The following is a 19,825-nucleotide window of genomic DNA, read 5'->3' on the forward strand; positions in this document are numbered from 1 at the left end:
GCCTAATGATATACATAGCCTATGATATACCTTATGATATAGGAATTCCCAACTGTAGACAGCGCTGTTGCGATTGGTTTGCATCTCATCAGTACAGTGTAGGGAACTGGCTTAGCTGAATGAGAGGCTTGTGACTAGGTCTGGGAAGAGCTCTCCTTACAGAAGGCTGCCTTACAAGGCTGCCAAGAGGCAATGTTTTCCTCATCCCATCCTGGAAAACGTATTTGCATATTTTCCAGGATACCCAAGTGGAGCTTCAGTGGCTATAAGTCTCCACATCAATGCAGAGATGGCAAATACACTGACACTACATTCCTTCTATGGGACATCCCAGGCTATTGCTGGAAGTACCATAGGGAAAGAATGTGCAGTTTCGCCTTCAAATTTTAGGAATAAAGTATGCAACCATGTACCACACCAGGGTCCAGGACAAGGCTTGGCAGAGTCCGTTACAACTACAGAAGAGGCCTCAGACTAGGTGGACATGTGTTCCCCTTGTTATCTGAGAACACAGAAGAGCCTTGAAGCAGGACAGTCCAAACCAGTGCTCCAGGACTCGGAGACTCTTTATGATGGGGGACAGTATCCTTTTAGTTAAGTATGTAAATATGTAGGTTTCTTGGCAAGATGGACTAAAGTTATGCACACCCAGTAACAGGTTTGTACAGGGGTGGACTGGGAATTTAAAGTTGCCCCATCCTATGGGTGGAGTCAAAACAAGTAGGTGTAGGTGTTAGATTGCAAAACAGGAACATATTTTTGATAGTAAGTGGGGCTAATGTGCAAAGACTGTGTCATATACTGATCTACCAGTCACAAAGACAAAAGCAGGTAGGTTTGTGCCACAAATGTACAGTGCAGAGAAAGATTAGATTGATACTATAACACTATATGAAGAAAACAACTTGACTGTCTTCTATATACATATAAGCTACAATAGTTCCTCCTGTACACTAGATACCTACTATAATACTGCTCGTGTATCATAATAGAAAGTACTTTTATATTACTAGGCAGTGAGGAGATCCGGAACTCACTATGGAGTTTGCATACCTGGATCATGTAAGGAGGAGGAATCCAGGAGCAGACGGCCATTTGGTTTGGAAATGAAAAAATTCCAAACGCCATGAACTTGACAGATTTGGCAAGTCCGTAATATTGCCGATCTGGGCGCCCCCCAAAGGAGTCTGCAATCTGCCACTTGAGGCGGGAATTCCATCCCACCTCATGGCAGATGCAGCCCTGAATAGATTGGGAATTTTGGGACAAATATATTACATGTAGAAAAAAAAAAAGAAAGACAAGTGGTCTATCCTGAAAGGACTAGAATCCAGAAGGGAATCAATTGAGGACCTGTCAGGCGAAAAAAAAAACCCTCTAGTAGCACTTACTAAAGTTAGCAGCTCCCTAGCCCTCTGACAGTTATAGCATTGTTAAATCTAGCTTTATCAAAACATACTGATAGGCTAGGAAACAATCCACTAAGTAATGGTCCTGTCATTAGACCTAGCTTACAGCGGTCCGGCCTATTCATCAGGGGGCGGTCCGAGGAGTCGGTGACTGGAGCATCCAGCCTGGCATTCACCGCCAACATCAGGTGTGGGAGTGGCGGTCCAGGGGAGCGCCTCGGACCTCCCCCTTATGAATCATCCTGTAAGCTAGGTCTGACGATCGGACCGCTACGTAGTGCATTGTTTACTAGCTTATCATTATGTTCCAATAAAGCTAGAGATTTAACAATGCTCTAACTGGGGGAGGGCTAGGGAGCTGCTTACTTTAGTAAGTCCTGTCAGAGGGTTTTATTTGCCTGACAGGTCCTCTTTAAGAAGTAAGATCATTTTCTAAGGATTTATTATTTTTAGTCCTGAAATCCTTGAAATCTGAATGAACCTGTTTCTCTTGGATTGCTCTGAACCTCTATGCCAGTGGTGGCGAACCTATGGCACGGGTGCCAGAGGTGGCACTCGGAGCCCTCTCTGTGGGCACCCAGGCCATCACCCAGCACAAAGGTCACCATTCAGGACTCCTCCTCCTGCAGTCACCGGGAGCCCAGAACGTGCCGTGTTCAGCACTATTTTAAAGTGACTTGAAGTACAGGGGGAGTGGGCAGAGCTGGATTATCATTGAAGCCCCTTCTCAGGGCCTGTGATCCATCGTGTTAGAGGGAATCTACAATAATAATCCGCATTGCTCCATCTTTGTACTGTATTGGTTTCTTCAGGACGCCAATATGTTCGAATCTGTGACAGAGCAGGGAGCAATAAGTTACTTTAAATTGGCATTTGGCACTTTGTGAAAAAAAAAGTCGCTTTTGGTTGTAGTTTGGGCAGTCAGTCTCTAAAAGGTTCGCCATCACTGCTCTATGCTATGACTTCACTCAGCACCACAAACATATACTACGATATACTGTATATAATGCAATGCCCAGTCTTCTTAGTATCCAGCTGCAGGTGATCTAGGGTCACATGCAATGTGAATAGTCATGTGCTCAGCCATGCAGGCCGTGCCTTTCTCTGCTCTCCAGTGTATATTTAGCTTATTGATCGAACAAACATTAAAACAGATGTTCTTCTGTAAGAAACCAAGTTACCATAGACAGGTAATGCTCAGCCCCTGACATCAATGTGCTCCCATGTGTGAGAAGAGTGAAGGAAATCTGAATAATTATCCAGGACAACCTCACACAGTGCTGCCCTACTAAGGGTATATACATAGAAGTAAGGCTAAGTTCACACATTCCGTTATATAAAGCAGAACAATTGGGTATTTTATTTTGGATGTATAACAGAGGGATCATTAACGTCGTGGTCAGTGGGAGACTTGCTTTACACCTTCCTTTTTTTTCATTTCTGTTATTTTCTTCTTAAATGGAGAATGAAATGGAAAGCCCCAACTCAGGTGTGAACTGGGCCTTAGGTTGGCTGAGTATTGGTAAATGTTCTGTGTGAATGGGCTTGTTTCGGCAATCATTTTAGAAACCGTATCCTTATGATACAAATGAGTGATTCTGCCTTTAGCATCACTCTTTGCCTGAAGATTTTTAGCGATATTAGTAAAAGTTACATAGAAACCGCACTAGAAAATGTAGAACTTTTATGTACTGTACATTACAATCATTGAAACCCTAAGCAATTAAAGAAAACCTACCGCCATGGATCTAAGTATTAAGGTAGATCCGGTGGTAGGTGCATCTAACGAATGTAAGGATAGCCCTTTTTAGGGCTAGTCCTTTAGTCCCCACAAACTTTTAGAAAGCTTAATGGCCTTGATATGCAAATTTTCTTAAGAGGCTACTGGGGAGTGTTGTAACCGGAGCTGGGGCTACTCGGTTCAGCTTCTCCATGCCCTAGTAGCCTCTTTGATCCTCCTACCAGATATATTCAGCGCGCAGCTCCATGAGCAGGAGCTCCGGCTTAGGATCCAAGATCGTACAGTCGCTGGCCTGTGTTCTGCGCATGCGCAGAACTTCAGCTTCACAGACAAGTGTGCACTGAAGATATCTGGTAGAAGGATCAAAGAGGCTACTGGGGTGTGGAGTAGCCGTGCCGTGTAGATCTCTGCTTGCTGTCATTCTTTAGGAAGCTTTGTTGTTTGCTTTCTGTGGATAAAAACTGGTCTCTGGTCAAGTAATGTCACACAGGTGCACAGCTCGTCATATCCCTGGTCATGTGATGTCACACATGTGCACGGCTCGTCATATCCCTGATCATGTAATGTCACACAGGTGCAGGGCTCATATCACAGAAATTAATCAGGGCTGTGTGTTATAATGAGCCTTGGAGCTGTGTTGTGACATCACATGACCAGGTATATAACGAGCAGTGCACCTGTGTGACATCACATGACCAGGGACTTTATTTATCCAGAGGAAGGAAACAATGAAGACAGAGGGTTGTCTGCTGTCTTACACATACAGTGTGCATCATTATGGACATCTAGTTGATGCCTGCTACTCACCCCCGTCCCATGCTGATCTGCAGTAATCTTATTTTAGTATGTCTTAGAAATTGAGCGTTTGCTAGAAATAAAGCCTTTGCAAATATGTAAATTAGCCTGGAGCTCTCTGGCCAACACATTTTAGCTCCTCCGATTAGTTATTATTCATGGCTCTCGGATCGGCTGGCTCCGCCTGCACAGTGATGAGAGAGGCGGGGTTACGTCACCGGTCCTCCCTCTGCAATTCTTGCACTATGCGTGAACACAGCAGAGTATATAGGTGTAACCACTGTGTAGGTGGAGTAGGCCAGGCTAATTTACCTATTTTTAAAAGCTTTAATTCTAACAAATGCTGCACTTTTAAGACATACTAAAAGAAGTTTATTGCAGATGGGCACGGGATGGGGGGTGTAAGTAGGTATCCTGATGTTAGATGTCCTTTAAGGAATTTTTTTAGAAAACACATGATAAGGAATTTAGAATGTGAGATCAAGAGATGACCACGTCTGTGAAAGCGCTATGGAATAAGTTAGCGCTATATATAAGCAAAAATACTAAATGTATAAAACATAAGAGCAGCGCGCTGTGTACAAGTCTTTCCTACAGTATAAGGACACAAATAGGGTAATTGTTCTGGGCCACATGGAATAACTGGAGAAGAGGAAGTCTTGAAGGAATCATTTTATTATCCTTTTCTTACATCACTATTTTATACATATTCTACATACATTCATTTAAAATCCATCACTTCTCATAGCAGTAATTTCTATACATGGGTTGGGGGGGGTTACACATCACAATACTAAAATTAATTAAAAATGATCTTCTGATTTGATGTAGCAACTTCAGCTCCTGGAAATCTGCTTTAGATTATAAGTAAAGATGATAAATTGGGCCCTGAAACAATATTCAAGAGGTTGTCCAGGATTAATTAAGCACCACCCCTGTCCATAGGTTGTGTGGTACCACAGCTCGGCCTCATTGATGGGAATTGGGCTAAATGAGCAATACCATACACAACCTATTTGTGCAGTTTTTTTAATATAGCAGCCACGTTATACTAATAGTCGACAACCCCTTTAAAGTGCAGACTTCACCAATGTCATATTCTAGAATATCTAAAGATTTGCCCTTTAAAACATCTAGTGGCCACCAAAAGACTAGGGTAAATAAAACTTTTCTAGTAAAAACTCTCCTCTCAACAAAAATATTGTATACAGTGAAATGTAAAGGTTATACAGATTCATAATGATAAAAGTTTTATTCTCTAATGACATCTCTATTTCAGCAGTGCGGTTCTGAGCGCTGATCCATAACCATCATGACAATAAAGGGTGTCCAATGCGGATTCATAGCCTGGTGATGTGCCATTGCCTTAGAATCTGGAATACCCCTTTAAGCCATGTCCGGCCTCCTGATGTATATGGAAGCCTACAGGATATAGTGCACAGGCACCGAGCAGGAAACCTCTGACGCTGGCGTGGAGTTGGTATAAAGGAGCAAATAATCGCAATGTCTGATAAATGTCCCCCAATGAATGCAGCATCTCTAGTCAATCAAATAATCCAATGCTTAAAGGGAGTCCACTGCCTCGCACAACCATACTAGTCTGCGAACATCATATTGTAGGGAATAAGAAACCTTACCTTTCTAATTTATGCCCATTTTGCCATTTCCAAAATATTCACATTTTACTCTATATGGTAATGAGGCAGTTGGTGCACCCAAGTGTGTCCTCAGCACCCGAGCACTGCTATTCTAGCCTGGACCGCTACCCTCTCCATCAGATAAGCAAGAGATTTGTCTTGTGAGAAGCATGGAGCCACACTGGAAGAAGGACGTGGTTTCTGCAGAAATAGCGGGTGCACCAACTGCCTAATATGCATTAAAATGGAAATGGTAACTCACAGATCTGAGGTAGTTTAATTAACACATCATCTCACTGGGTATGATAAGAAGTCTGGATGAGCTCCCATGGTCCGTTTCTGAAACTCTTGGATAACGGTGTTCTCTGTGTGCAACATTGTGACATGAGGATAAAACTCCTCCCACATAATAGGCATTTGCATACAAAACTAATTATCTTCTTTAGTTTACAGTAATTGTAACTTTTGGTCTCACACAACAGACATTGGGTAATCTAAATGTCCAGTTGGTAGATGACAATTAAGAAACCTAAAATACTATCAAAGTGGACCTGCATACAGGAGATCCCCGGGTGTCCAGAAGGAGGAGTTAGGCACATTGAGAATTAGAGGTCACACAAGATTCCGGCGTTAGACAAGGTAAGGATTGTCCAGGACAGCGACTCCAGCTGCCACACCACCATCCGCATATTCAGTGGCCTTAGTCCTAAGGAGATGACCCACACGTTCATTGAGGACCATCTTGTCTCTGTGCCTGGAGAACATTAGAAGGGGTTAATGAAATGTGTCAATATGAGCGAGATAATATAGGATTACTAAGATACAGATGGTCTCTACACATAAGGTGCAAATCATTAAGGTATCACCTACAAAGGCCACTTACCTGACATACACGCCGAACATACCCAGCTCACTGATACACTCTGACACTTGCACTTTGCCATTGGCTCTCAGAAGACAGCTCCTTACTGGCCGAGGCCTGATCTTATCCATGAGTATGTAGGACGTCCGCTCCCTGCCGTCTTTCACTCTCTCAAGCACTTCTCTGATTTCATCATCATAGATGTTATTTCCTGATGCAAGGCATAAAACACTATATTAATGATTGAACTATACAGTCATAGCCAAAAGTTTTGAGAATGATACAAATGTTAATTTTTACAAAGTCTACTGCATCAGGTTTTATGGCAATTTGCATATACTCCAGAATGTTATAAAGAGTGATCAGCTTAACACCAATTAATTGCAAAGTCAATATTTGCCTAGAAAATGAACTTTTTCCTCCAAAACACCTTTCAACTTCATTGCAGGCCTGCCTTAAAAGGAGCAGCTAACATTGTTTCAGTAATTGTTCCAGTAACACAGGTGTGGGTGTTGATGAGGACAGGGCTGGAGATCAATCTGTCATGATTAAGTAAAAATCACACCACTGGACACATTAAAAGGAGGTTGGTGCTTGGCATCATTGTTTCTCTTCTGTTAACCATGGTTATCTCTAAAGAAACACATGCAGTCATCATTGCACTGCACAAAACTGGCCTAACAGGGAAGAGTATCGCAGCTAGAAAGATTTCACCTCAGTCAACAATCTATCGCATCATCAAGGAATTCAAGGAGAGAGGTTCCATTGTTGCCAAAAAGGCTCCAGGACGCCCAACAAGGACCAGCAAGCTCCAGGACCGTCTCTAAAAAGTGTTTCAGCTTGGGGATAGGGCTCCCAGCAGTGCAGAGCTCAGGAATGGCAGCAGGCAGGTGTGAGGCATCTGCACGCACGGTGAGACTGCGGAGACTCTTGGAGCAAGGCCTGGTGTCAAGGAGGGCAGCAAAGAAGCCACTTCTCTCCAGAAAAAAACATTAGGGACAGACTGATATTCTGCCAAAGGTACAGGGAGTGGTCTGCTGAGGACTGGGGTAAAGTCATTTTCTCTGATGAATCCCCTTTACGATTGTAAACAGCTTGTTGGGAGAAGACAAGGTGAGCGATACCACCAGTCTTGTCTCATGCCGACTGTAAAGCATCCTGCAACCATTCATGTGTGGGGCGGCTTCTCAGCCAAGGGAATCGGCTCTCTCACAGTCTTGCCTAAAATCACATCCATGAATAAAGAATGGGACCAGAATGTCCTCCAAGAGCAACTTCTCCCAACCGTCCAAGAGCAGTTTGGTGATAAACAACGCCTTTTCCAGCATGATGAAGCACCTTGCCATGAAGCAAAGGTGATAACTAAATGGATCTGGGAACAAAACATAGAGATTTTGGGTCCATGGCCTGGAAACTCCCCAGATCTTAATCCCGTTGTGAATTTTTGGTCAATCATCAAGAGACGGGTGGACAAACAAAAAGCAACAAATTGTAATGCAAGCATTGATTGTGCAGGAATGGACTGCTATCAGTCAGGATTTGGTCCAGAAGTTGATGGAGAGCTGCCAGGGAGAATTACAGAGGTCCTGAAGAAGAAGGGGCAACACTGCAAATACTGACTCGCTGCATTTACTCATTGTAACTGACAATAAAAGCTTTTGTTACTCATAATATGATTGCGCTTGTATTTCTGTATGTGATAAAACATCTGACAAACCAGAGGGCAACAACAGATCATGTGACAATATAATATTTGTGTCATTCTCAAAACTTTTGTCCATGACTGTAGACTATAATATATATACTGCTCCTACCACTGAAAATGAGGACGACATCAACACACTTTAAATACAGCATGTTATAGAGCAAGGGGAGCTGAGCAGATTATTCATAGTGTCCTATCTGTAGGCAGCATGTTACGCAACAGGAGGAGCTGAGCAGATTATTCATAGTGTCCTATCTGTAGGCAGCATGTTACGCAACAGGAGGAGCTGAGCAGATTCTTCATAGTGTCCCATCTGTAGGTGGCATGTTATACAGCAGGAGGAGCTGAGCAGATTGTACATAGTTTCCTATCTGAAGGCTGCCTACTATACAGCAGAAGGAGCAGATTCAACTGAACTTAGTGTCCTAACTGCAGACAACATGTCATAAAGCAGGATGAGATTGGTAGATAGGACACTAGGATTCTTTACTGTAAGAGCAGTGAGACTATGGACCTCTCTGCTGCAGGAGGTAGTTATGGCGGACTCTATGTACATGTTCAAGAGAGGCCTGGATGACTTTCTGGATAGCACGAATATCACAGGTTTTATGTGAAAAACATTTGTTTAATCCTTACAGGATGGACTTGGTGTCTCTTTCCAGCGTTATATACTATGATAGTGTCCTATATGCTATGAAACTCCTGCTCTATAACATGCTGCCTGCAGATTGTACATAGTGTCCTAACTGAATGAGTTCCGATCCGGATTGTTTAACCTGTTAGTTATTGTGTCACTGACTAGTACTAGTGTGTGAGGCAGCTCTCTGCATGTATAATGCAAGTGTACCGGTGACGCTTTCTGAGGATGTTATCAATTGTTATTAAGGTTGTATATGAACAAGTTGATCAGGTTGTAGATGCTTTTGAACCCCTTGACGCTCTGCGCCGTAGCCGTGCGGCGCAGAGGTGCAGGGGGTGTATGAAGAGGGCTGAGCCCTCTTCATACACGGGTGGGATTTGTTGCATATTGCAGCAAACCCCCACGGCTAATAACCGTGGTCGATGCTTGCACTGATCGCGGCTATTAACCCTTCCGATGACAGCGGCTTTTAAAAGACGGCGGTGCGTGGGTGCCGCCATCTTGGATCTGATCGCCGCTCCCCTGAATGTCATCGGGGGCGGTGATCAGTTGCCACGACAGCCTCGGGTCTTTGTCAGACCTGAGGCTGTCTGGTTTCATTGTAACGTATACTGTACAAAAATGCCATACACTGCAATACATTGTAGTAATAATAGCATTGTAGTATATGGTAGGAACGATCCGACCATCAAGGGTTAATGTTCCCTAGAGGGTCTAAAAAATAGTAAAAGAAAGTTTCAAAAATAATAAAAGAAAAGTAAAAAACCCGTTCAAATCACCCACCTTTCCCTAGAACTGATCTAAAATGTAATAAGCAGTAAAAAAAATCACAGACACAACAGGTATCACCGCGTCCCAAAATGCCGATCTATCAAAATATAAAACTATTATTGCCGGCAGTGAAAAAATAGCACCCAAATGTCTGAAATGCGACTTTTACACCATTTTACATCACATAACAAAAGGAATAAAAAGTGACACAAATGTCACACAGACCTCATAATGGTAGCAATGAAAACGTTGGCTCCTTTCACAAAAATTTACACCTCACACAGCTCCGTACACCAGTATGGAAAAAGTTATTAGTGTCAGAAGACGACAAAAATTTTTTTCCTTTTTCGTACACAATCGTTTAACTTTTGAAAATGTGTTAAAACGTAAAAAAAACTGTACAAATGTGGTATCACAGTGATTGTACCAGACCAAAGAATGAAGCATAGGTGTTATTTGGAGAGCGCAGTGAAAATCTGAAAACTGAGCCCACAAGAATGTGATGCAAACGTGTTTTTTTTCCAATGTTTCCATGTTTGGAATTTTTTTCCAGCTTCCCAATACATGGCATGGAATAATAAATAATGTGACGGAGAAGTAAAATTTGTTACAAGTACAAATAAGCCCTCATACAGCTCTGTACACAGAAAATTAAAAAGTTATGGATTTATGAAGGTGTAGAGGAAGAAATGAGCGCAAAAAAACCCTGTGTCCTTAAATGGTTAAAGATTTCCCTGCAATGGATCAGGGGGTTGGTTGCTTGGGTGGTAGAAGGGTGTGGCATTTCATTTTTCACTTCAGGTAGCAAAAAAGCAACAATTGCCCTGTCCTTAGATCCTGCTACCCTACAACATGCAGCCCAAAGACAGGAAACCATGTACAATCTGCCAGTAGCAAACTGAGCTGTTTACAGTCCTGCTCTATAACATGCTACCTGCAAATATTTCCAGCAAACAATTGAATCAATAAATGGTTAATAACACTTCCAAAGAGAGCTACTATATACCAGCATGACAAACGCACACAGCACAATGAAACATATTCAAGGTGGTTATGGATGGATCCCTAAGATCCTTTGTAGACACTTCCATCCATTATAAAAAGGTAAAAAAAAATTTTTTTACCTAAATCATATTGCATTTTTAATCATATTCTTTATCATCAATTTTTTTTTTTTTTAATTACCTCCGCCTTCTCTCTGAGGTTTTAATACATATCGCTCTGGGGTTTCCATTGCAATTTTCACCGTCTGGTCTCCCTCTTCACCCTGGATTTAAAATATATACATTTTACATATATACACAGACGGGACAAGGACATGAAGTGGTGGAGTATTGGTGAGAACTTCCATTCCTAATTGTGCATGATGGATTAGGAAGATCTTATATTTTCATTACATCAGATTTTACCATCTGGACCTCCACGTACAATATCCAGGGAGTACAGGCCGGCGAATGTCTCTCTGATCCGGGAAACTGCCTCTGGTTGGTCAGCCAGGATCTTCTCCAGTACAAGAGGGCGGCTCAGTTCCTGTTGGACCTTCTTGGTACCGACAAGTTGCGTTGCTATGTCTGGGCATTTCACGGCTCTGGATCTTTCCATCATAAGTCGTGCATCCCAAGCCTAGAAAAGGTAGAAAGCCTCAAATAATAAATATTAAAGAAAATCCACCACTTGGTAGAATGCACTATAAACCAAGCATGCCCATAGATTCCTATAGGCTCTTATCTTGGTTAAGCAGGGAAATAGTATTTTCATCGAAAAATCATGGAAGGGCGCCTTGTGCGATAGTCACAGGAGCGCCGGAGCCTTATTAGCATAATTTAAAAATAGGTTTTTTTACAGCTAAAATGCTATTTTTCCTGCCTAACCAAGATAAGTGCCTGAATCTACATAACATGAATATAAACGTATGTTTGGTTTAAGCTCCTACCACATGTAGCAAAAAGAAAAAGTTCAAATAAAATACAACAAAAGCTTTAATGGATGATTATACAAACCTTCTCACTGTAATCCTGAGGCATGTATCCAGTCCTGAAATAAGCCACTGCAACCTCATAACCATCCCTAAAAGAAATTGTCATGTCAACATAGGTCTGGTAAAAAAAAATAAAAAAATCCCCCCCACAATCTACCATCAAAATGAAGCATGACAAATCCTGGGACACTTAAGTCACAGACCCAGGTATCATTGACTGTGGAAATGATCTTACATAAGTTATCCATGGCCTCCTTCCTGCTAACATAAACTTTTACAATTATGCAAATGAAGCTGAAGGGCTCTGTACTCTTACCAGAGCCCATCAGTGTAGCAGATTCACAGGTTGTTACAATGAGGAGAACGTGTCTCACCCAACCCCCTGCTCTCTCCTTCTGCCAGGAAGCCTATGAGGTTGCAGCACAGAGGGGCTCTGGTAACACTGTCCAAAACCCTTCTGGTTCATTGGCATAACTGTAACACTGATATTAGAAGGAAGGAGGCCATGGATAACAGATATAAGAAGATTACCGCAGTCACAGGGCCTGGATCTATGAGTAAGTGTCCCTGGTTTATCCTAATGGATTTTGATGGTAGATTTCCTTTAAGTCACAAAAATCATATGGAAATTGCACATCACTTATTTGGAAAGTAAAGATAACACTTACACATATAGACACTTCTTTTCATCCAAAGATCCCCTCTCATAGACATCTGTCAAACGTCTCCGGATCACTTTGATATTTCTACAAAAAGGGAAGCGGGTGAAAGTTTTCCAACTTCAAAAAGTTTAGGCAAACATAATTTTTTAATAAGTGCCTGGGCCTCCTGAGACCATGCAGATTTACACCTATGAACATCGGAAACTGGCATAAATCATGACACTCATCTATGCCCACTGATAGGAGATGTAGAATAGATGACCTTCTACACATAAAAGTATATGGAAACTTAAAAATGGCCAAAATCAATACTCCCCTTACAAGTTGCATGCTGCTGGTCAAGTGGCGAGACAGGGGATAGTCATTGCTATAGCTAAGACTGGGTACATGCACGTGGTATGGATTACAAGCAGAAAATGTGCATTGTAATGTAGCACCATTAAAAGCAATGCGATGTTGTAAATCTCACATTCACATTGCAGATTTGTACTGCGTAGAAATTGACACATGGTGCAGAACATGTCAATAGAACATGACATGTCAAATCTAGAACATGTCAATTCTGCATCTGGTACATGTGGATTATTCCTAGATTTCGGATGTGGCTTTGGTCATGGATTTTGCTGAGAAGTCAGTGACTGAAGAAAGGCAGGAGTATTGGAGTCCACACACAATGGACTGGAAAATGACTGTAAATGGGTTGTGTATATATTAAAGGAGCCACATCATCAATCATCTATATCTGGAATAAGGAGAAATGATTTCCCGCTATTCTAATACATAAACTTCAGGCAACCAGTCAGAATATTTGTTATTGTTGTATAATCTATAGCTATAGTCTACATATTATAGTGAAGCCACATAAATGAATACCTGTTCCAGAGCTCATTCTCAATATAACGGTGATCAAATATGTTCCTCTGTACATTCTCAACCAAAAACATGACAACAGCCCTAAACAAAAACAGGAGATATGTATAAAGTTGGTCAACATATTACATACATACATTGTGAAGACAGCACAGACGCAGCTAAGACATATTCAAGGATGAGTAAATTAAAGAGACCAAAGATCATAGAGAAGCTCTAATGAGATCGATGCTGTACATTGCGCAGTGGCTGTGCCTGGAATTGAACAATGGGACTAAGCTGCAGACAGACACCAAATCACAATGGCGCTATATACATAAAGATATTACTATTGTTTTGATTCCTCAGCATGTTAATTTATGTTGCAGATTTGCACCACACAATTTACACCTTTGGGTATGTATACATATGGAGGACGTACATACGGAGTATATACGTACCCCATACACCGCAATAGCCTCACGGCGCGGTACGGTGCCGCGCACATGCGGCGCTGTACTGTTCCATAGCCCGTAGAAAGATAGGACATGTCCTATCATTCGACAGAATACGGCGCCGGGCTCTATGTTACTCTATGGAGAGGGGCAGGGCTATGCGGCGCTCTCCCCCTCCTCTCCCTGGCGCCGATGTATGCCCACCGTACCACGGTACGGTACGATACAGTACTACGGCACAGCGGGCATACATCGTGTGAATGTAGCCTTAGTTTGGATTTTTTTGCTTTGCAACTTACAAATTGTCTGGATAAATCCTAATGGTCCCAATCAAAATTTGTGAATACATTGCAAGAAATACATCTTAACTAAAAATAATTGTCCTGGAAACGTACAGCAGATGAAACTGATATAAAACATGTAAAAGCAAAGCTGAACAGGTATGACTTACCTTTGTGAGCCATATAATTCCCAGGCCTTAGCAATTCCTTGTGCTATCCCAAGTGATGGGTTGTTAGACAGTATTTTCCCAGCTTCCTCTGGCTTTCCAAGTGCCTTTAGGACAAGTCTAAAAGAAAGATGGAAAAGCTTCACATACTGCACACATTGTCATCTCATAATTCCTATGCCCTCACAACAAAAGCATACAATAAGTATGATACACATACAATGACTGAAGAACTGTAGATCCTCCTGGACATGCAGCTGGAGTCTGCAAAGAAGATGCTTCTTATTAAATTCCCCCCTTTTATGGTAACCATTGACATGAAGACTATGTCTGCCATAGTCATCCCTTAACCTGAACACTGTATGAGAAGACTGGGTCAGCAAGAATCTAAAGCAAGAGGTCATAGAGGTCATCTAAAATGGCCTCTATACATTAGAAAGGCCATTGACAATGTTGATCACCTGCCAGGGCCCCAAAAATCTGTTGCAATTGTGGAAACCTGCTGCCAAGCGCTAAATTTCCTTGTAACCACAGGGGAAATTAAAGGGGTTTTCAGGCTTTACTGCAAACCTTTTTGTTACATAAAAAGGAAAATAAAACACATATGGGTCCTTCTCTGGCGCCCTTTTTCACCAGGGCAGCGACAGGTCCCTTTGTGTACACTTGAAAGTGCTAGTGGTCATGTGACCTCCACAGTCAGCAGTAATATAATAGTTCCACCGATTGGTCATAGAGGTCATGTGACCCCTGACACTTAGGCTCTTATGAGGAGTGTACACAAAGATGGCTGCACCAGTATAATGGGGAGCTGGAGTAGGGTTTTTTTTTCTTTTATACTCCCCTTCCTGCCTCCATAGTGTTTTATGATGAACCTGCAAAATCCCTTTAAGCATTACCCAGAGGCTATTCAAAACAGAGGGTTTATGTGAGTAATGCCGCATTGGACTGATCCTGCAAAGAGAGGGATGTTCTCCATTCTGGAGCCTGAATCTCCAGTCTGAAGAGTGGACTCCTTTTATTAATAAAGAATTATTTAATAGAGTAGTAAAATATGGCTTGTGTAAACTAGTTAGGGACAAGTAATTCTTACTGATGCATCTCTGGAGTCCGGGATGAGAGCCCACCAAAACTAGCAGCGATAGTATTGATCTCAATCTGTTTCAGAGCGGTGGTCCCATCCGATCTACAGTCAAACATGTAGTCTGAGCGATTGATGCCTAAAAATACATCCTGAAGAACAAAGGTGACTTGGTTTAACAGAGCAGAGACATAATAACATCTAATTACACAGACCTCTACATTCAGATATCGTCTACCTGAGCCAGACCTTCATGCAGCACGTGCCGATATATTTTGAAAAGCCGCTCTATGAAGTCGTCCACCTTTATGGTGCTGCAAAAACAAAAATAGGCATTTTTACCAAGATCGGTTTTTGACCCAAGGTGAAATAATGGAAGGAAGAAAGGGTTAATGTATTTCATAAGACTACCACCTGCTCTAGGGATGTATTCACTTTGTAGCGCAGGGACTCTTGATATCGATATATGTAATAGAACGTGATGAGGCCAACGTACACTGGCAGTACATATTCAGCTGATCTTTGATCTTTGTTGGTTTCTCATGGTCACAGCTCAAATTTTAAATAATAGAAAATACAATTTCTATACCTTGAAAGTGTCTTCTCCAGGAATGAGGGGTTCTGGCTGAGACGATCCACTAGCAGGTTGAAGTCTTCCTGGACAGACTTCGCTTGCTCAAATAGGGCTCTTGGTACAGGAGAAGGAAGCAGAGCGAAGGGAGCAAAATTCACCACCTGATATACAATGGACGGTAAAATATATAATTACTGGAGTCATTCTAGTGATAGTTAAACATTAGTTCCGATAAGGGGGGGGGGGGGGGGGGTGAAAATAATAAAGACTTTATACTGGCCTCTTCCTGTGCTAACCTCATTTCCACAACTAGAAATTGTGCATAAAATTTCTGCTATAGAAGCTACGACATGCGGCGGTCAACACCCCATCAATGCCGCTGGGGTATATTCCTTAGCCATCACACTACATGTGCAGATACCCTAAGGGTCTATGAGCCACATTACTTACATCAGATGAGTTTGGGCTGTCCTTCGTTCTCATAACAATTCCGTGCAGGAGAGCTGTATCGATTGCAAGGGGGGCTATCTCCTCCAGCAGCTCTGCATTGTCATACACATCTGCCCATAATTCAGCCATGTTGGATCTGCGTAGAGGAAAAGATGTTAAAATAGTTTCAGAACTGGAAAAATTACGGCAAAAACAACACATTTCATTAACCACGTCAATGATTTCTGGAGACTTTTCAGGAGAAGCTCATAACAAGTAGCACTAGATCAATCTATAATATGATTTTTATAATCATCCTGACCCCTGTTACACTCTCCGTCTTTGATGGACAATTTGCCATAAGGTACAATGTGGGATAAGCTGCAATGACATATCCCATACACTGTACATGAAGAAGAGAAATATTGAAAATTTGCTGCAATATTTCACTACAACTCACCCTCAGAAGCATCATGGATTATACAGCAGTTACAGAGCAGTGTTGTAGTGAAGAGAGAAGTAGAAGCACTTACTAGAAGCAGCAGCAGCTTCACCAACTGTACATCTCCCACTACATTTGCTCTGTTCTAATTCCAAGAAAAAAAATTAACCAAAAATAGATACTACTGTGGTATTGTAGCCATATTATATCCTGGATCTGTATGAGCCGTGCACCAGGCAGATGAACAGAGTCAAAGTCCAAGCGTGCCTACTCACATAGAGAAGGTGGGTCCTGCATGGGGGCTGTCACAACACTATCTGGGAAGAAAGCCAAGCATTACATAGACCTGATAGAACAGCACAATGAGGGAAATATTTCAGGATTAGTGTCACGTGTTTAACCTCACGAGAGTTAGTTTTAAGGTCACAAAATTATAACTTCTCGAGTTAATGAGGGCATAACAATGGACCTTTTATGCTCCTAGGAATGTGTGAACATGTACCTACTGTGTATTGAGCTTGTTCATTTCTAGGTGCTCAATCCTTTTATTTTCTGGGGAAATAATCCACTGCCCAAGGTGTCAGGCATCGGCTTGAAAGTACATGAATACAAGGGGATAAAAAGGGGCAATGAGTTACACCAGACACCCGCCAAACGTAGGACGTAGAAGACCATACCACTCTCTGCTGCAGATATGTAATGTTCTGGTGACCCAGTGACTTCTATTTCTACTTACCCCTTGATTGGGGTGTTCAGAATGGGGGCAAGGGTCATCTCTTCACCGGAAAATAAGAAGATGTACCCAAACTGGTGGCCCATGCTCTGCTATATGCCTTCCAACTGTTTCGACCCAGGGAGGACTGGCCCGATCCAATATGTTACTAGAAACATTATTTACTGTATGAAAGTGTATAAGCCTACCATGGTGTGCTCCTTCCATCTCTGTGGAAGATACAAGTCAACCAAATTTTACCTCTGAAGCCATTGTTAACAAACATAGAGACTGCCTTGACAAATGTGATGTGCAATACGGCGTGACTCTTCGATTGACAACGACCCTGCTTCAGGATATCGTGTTGTACTGTCTACACTCTGAGCCTATGTTTAAACCCTGGATTTAATGTTGTAGAATCCATTTCTGGATTGGCAAGTCATGCAAACACTGCGTAAGAGCTGTACAATGTGACTTTTCTATCAATAAACTAAGTTTTAAAAAAATGATGGTAGTTAGGGGGGGAGAGGCGATAATTTTTCCCCTCTTAAACATGTAAGCTTCAAAATGTCTGAGAACGAATGTGTTCACAACAGGGAGACAGAACCCTTTCTGTAATAGCGTAAACTAAACTTCTACAGTCTGTTCTGTTCTTGGGCTTACTAAAATTATTCTATGAGGAAACATTTTCTGATTTTCTGCATAGTCATGATGAACTGTATATATGTGTATATTAACACTTCATATGGTGCTGTAGTCACTTTGGATTGCCAATATCGATCTACCTGATAAGGAAAGTCAATGTAGGGAAGGATTGAAAAAGAGAGAGACCACTCATCCAAAATAAATGGGTAGGGCTGTGACCAGAGGTTGTACTAACTTTTCTCCGGAAGGGTAATCATACACCCAAGCGTATGAAGATTTTTATTCAAGAAATTGTTACATCCTGTTTTCTGTGCTTAAATAGCCAATTCAGACAATTCTAGTCATTTTATTATTGTACAGAGCGAACTATGGCTGATGCCGGCCAAGGCGAGGCTAGAGCTAGAGTGTAAAACTGCACCTATACGTGTCTGTTGCATATACAGGCGTTATCGTGACCCCTGGCTGTGACCCGGGGTAGGTCTTAGAATAGGGCATCACACAAAAATTTAATACTTCTATTAAACTGAGAGACACCAGTCTCTTGCCTCTGAATGGAAATGCCGAATTGTGATAATTACAACTGAGCGTTGTGACATAGACAGGAACCCCTGAGGCTCATTTTCATAATTTTCAAAGACATTTTTCTGAAAAACTAAGCTGTCAGAGGCAAAAAGAATGCAGCATGTTTCATACTGGCACATGACAGATCGGAAGTGTACTTTGTTTGGATGCACTGCATCCATGTGCTACATTGACATCTCAGCAAGGAAATGTATTCCCTGGAAGAATAACAGAGGAATGGCAGGACACAGAAATGATGCTTTATCCTCTATAAGGTTATAAGGTCACAGTAACTTATGATTAAGGTAAAGTATGTTGTCACTGTCATTGTCAGTATGGTTGTCACATGACTGCAATAAAACCTGATGTAACTAAATCCTGACATGTCCATAGGGACAGGACATAGAATAAGATGCAGGATAATCTATGTACAATAACATGTTACCAGCATTCAGAAAACACAAGTCTATGAGTACAAGAAGATGTGTGTATGTGACACTCTTGCAGGGACTCACCAGATTCGGGCACTTCTTTAGTGTCACTACTAGCAGCAGCTTCTCACACACTTCCCTACACTCCGGCTACATGTGAGGAGGAGCGTTCTAGTGACGCAGCTTCCTGATTGGTTAGCATAGCGAGGTTTGGAACGCACAGTGTGAATAAGAGGCTGCTGATTGGCTGCCACAGAAATCTTCCATTCATCATGACTGTGCAGTAAAGCGGCTGCGGGCTGGAGGGGGCGTGGTCTGTGAGGCATAGACTTTTGAGGGAAAGTGAAGGTATAACTAGTGTAATTCAAAATGATTAGTGTACAAAACTTTATGAAACAAGGCCACAAACAAATCCTGGTGACAATGGAGACAACAATAAAATATGTCAAAATGTATGATAATATCAAATTGTATATATTTGCTGCTGCTGCTGAGTCATAGACCTGACTAGTGGGTAACAACAGGGCCGATTCTAGAACATTTGCTGCCTGAGGCTGGTGCCACACTTAACGCTTTGTCTGCGTTTGAAAACGTAGACAAAGCCGCACCCACCGGAGCGGGCCGCAGCCCGATCGCATCGGTGTTTCTAAGGAAACGCATGCGATCGGGAACAAGCCAACGGTATTTTGCATTAAATTAACGCAAAACACCGGCGGCTCATTCCTGATAGCAGGCGTTTCCATAGAAACGCCAATGCGATAGGGCCGCGGCCCGTCCCGGTGGGTGCGGCTTTGTCTGCGTTTGCGTTTTCAAACGCAGACAAAGCGTTACGTGTGGCACCAGCCTGAGGCGAAACTTAAAATGCCGCCCCCACCCCTTAATCCTTCAGTAGCCTAGCTCTTTTCCCCTGCTATATATGTGGCAGGAGAACAGGAACAAATCTGACAAATCTTTTAAAGGTGTCCACATCCTGTTCAGTAAATGTTGAAAACTTTACTAAG

General features: G+C 42.2%; 1 protein-coding gene across 3 annotated transcripts; it reads right to left on the reverse strand.

The window, feature by feature from the left end:
- Nucleotides 1-4,604: 4,604 nt before the first annotated feature.
- Nucleotides 4,605-19,052, reverse strand: GSS (glutathione synthetase). 3 transcript variants are annotated; one of them, XM_072111856.1, is made up of 14 exons: nucleotides 18,909-19,043; nucleotides 16,751-16,792; nucleotides 16,055-16,190; nucleotides 15,620-15,765; nucleotides 15,269-15,344; nucleotides 15,043-15,182; nucleotides 13,956-14,072; nucleotides 13,074-13,154; nucleotides 12,207-12,284; nucleotides 11,561-11,627; nucleotides 10,989-11,183; nucleotides 10,746-10,827; nucleotides 6,466-6,655; nucleotides 4,605-6,336 (listed from the first exon to the last, which is right to left on the reverse strand). In XM_072111856.1, the coding sequence occupies exons 3-14, from the start codon at nucleotides 16,181-16,183 to the stop codon at nucleotides 6,213-6,215; spliced, it is 1,425 nt and encodes a 474-aa protein (XP_071967957.1). In that variant the 5' UTR covers nucleotides 16,184-16,190; nucleotides 16,751-16,792; nucleotides 18,909-19,043; the 3' UTR covers nucleotides 4,605-6,212. The 3 variants fall into 3 exon arrangements, with proteins under 3 accessions (XP_071967957.1, XP_071967956.1, XP_071967958.1); XM_072111855.1 differs by lacking the exon at nucleotides 16,751-16,792 and having other exon boundaries at nucleotides 18,909-19,052; XM_072111857.1 differs by lacking the exons at nucleotides 16,751-16,792; nucleotides 18,909-19,043 and adding an exon at nucleotides 16,567-16,708.
- Between the last annotated feature and the right edge of the window lie 773 nt (nucleotides 19,053-19,825).

Source organism: Engystomops pustulosus, chromosome 6, assembly GCF_040894005.1.
Source record: "Engystomops pustulosus chromosome 6, aEngPut4.maternal, whole genome shotgun sequence".
NCBI classification, from domain to species: domain Eukaryota; kingdom Metazoa; phylum Chordata; class Amphibia; order Anura; family Leptodactylidae; genus Engystomops; species Engystomops pustulosus.

Excerpts from the sequence above, each read along its gene's own strand:
- GSS (XM_072111855.1), bottom strand. The coding sequence starts at position 16,183 with ATGGCTGAATTATGGGCAGATGTGTATGACAATGCAGAGCTGCTGGAG. Across the intron at positions 15,766-16,054 it reads ACAGCCCAAACTCATCTGAT|GTGGTGAATTTTGCTCCCTT; the intron begins GTAAGTAATGTG and ends ATTGTATATCAG. Across the intron at positions 10,828-10,988 it reads GCCTGTACTCCCTGGATATT|GGTGAAGAGGGAGACCAGAC; the intron begins GTACGTGGAGGT and ends TTTTAAATCCAG.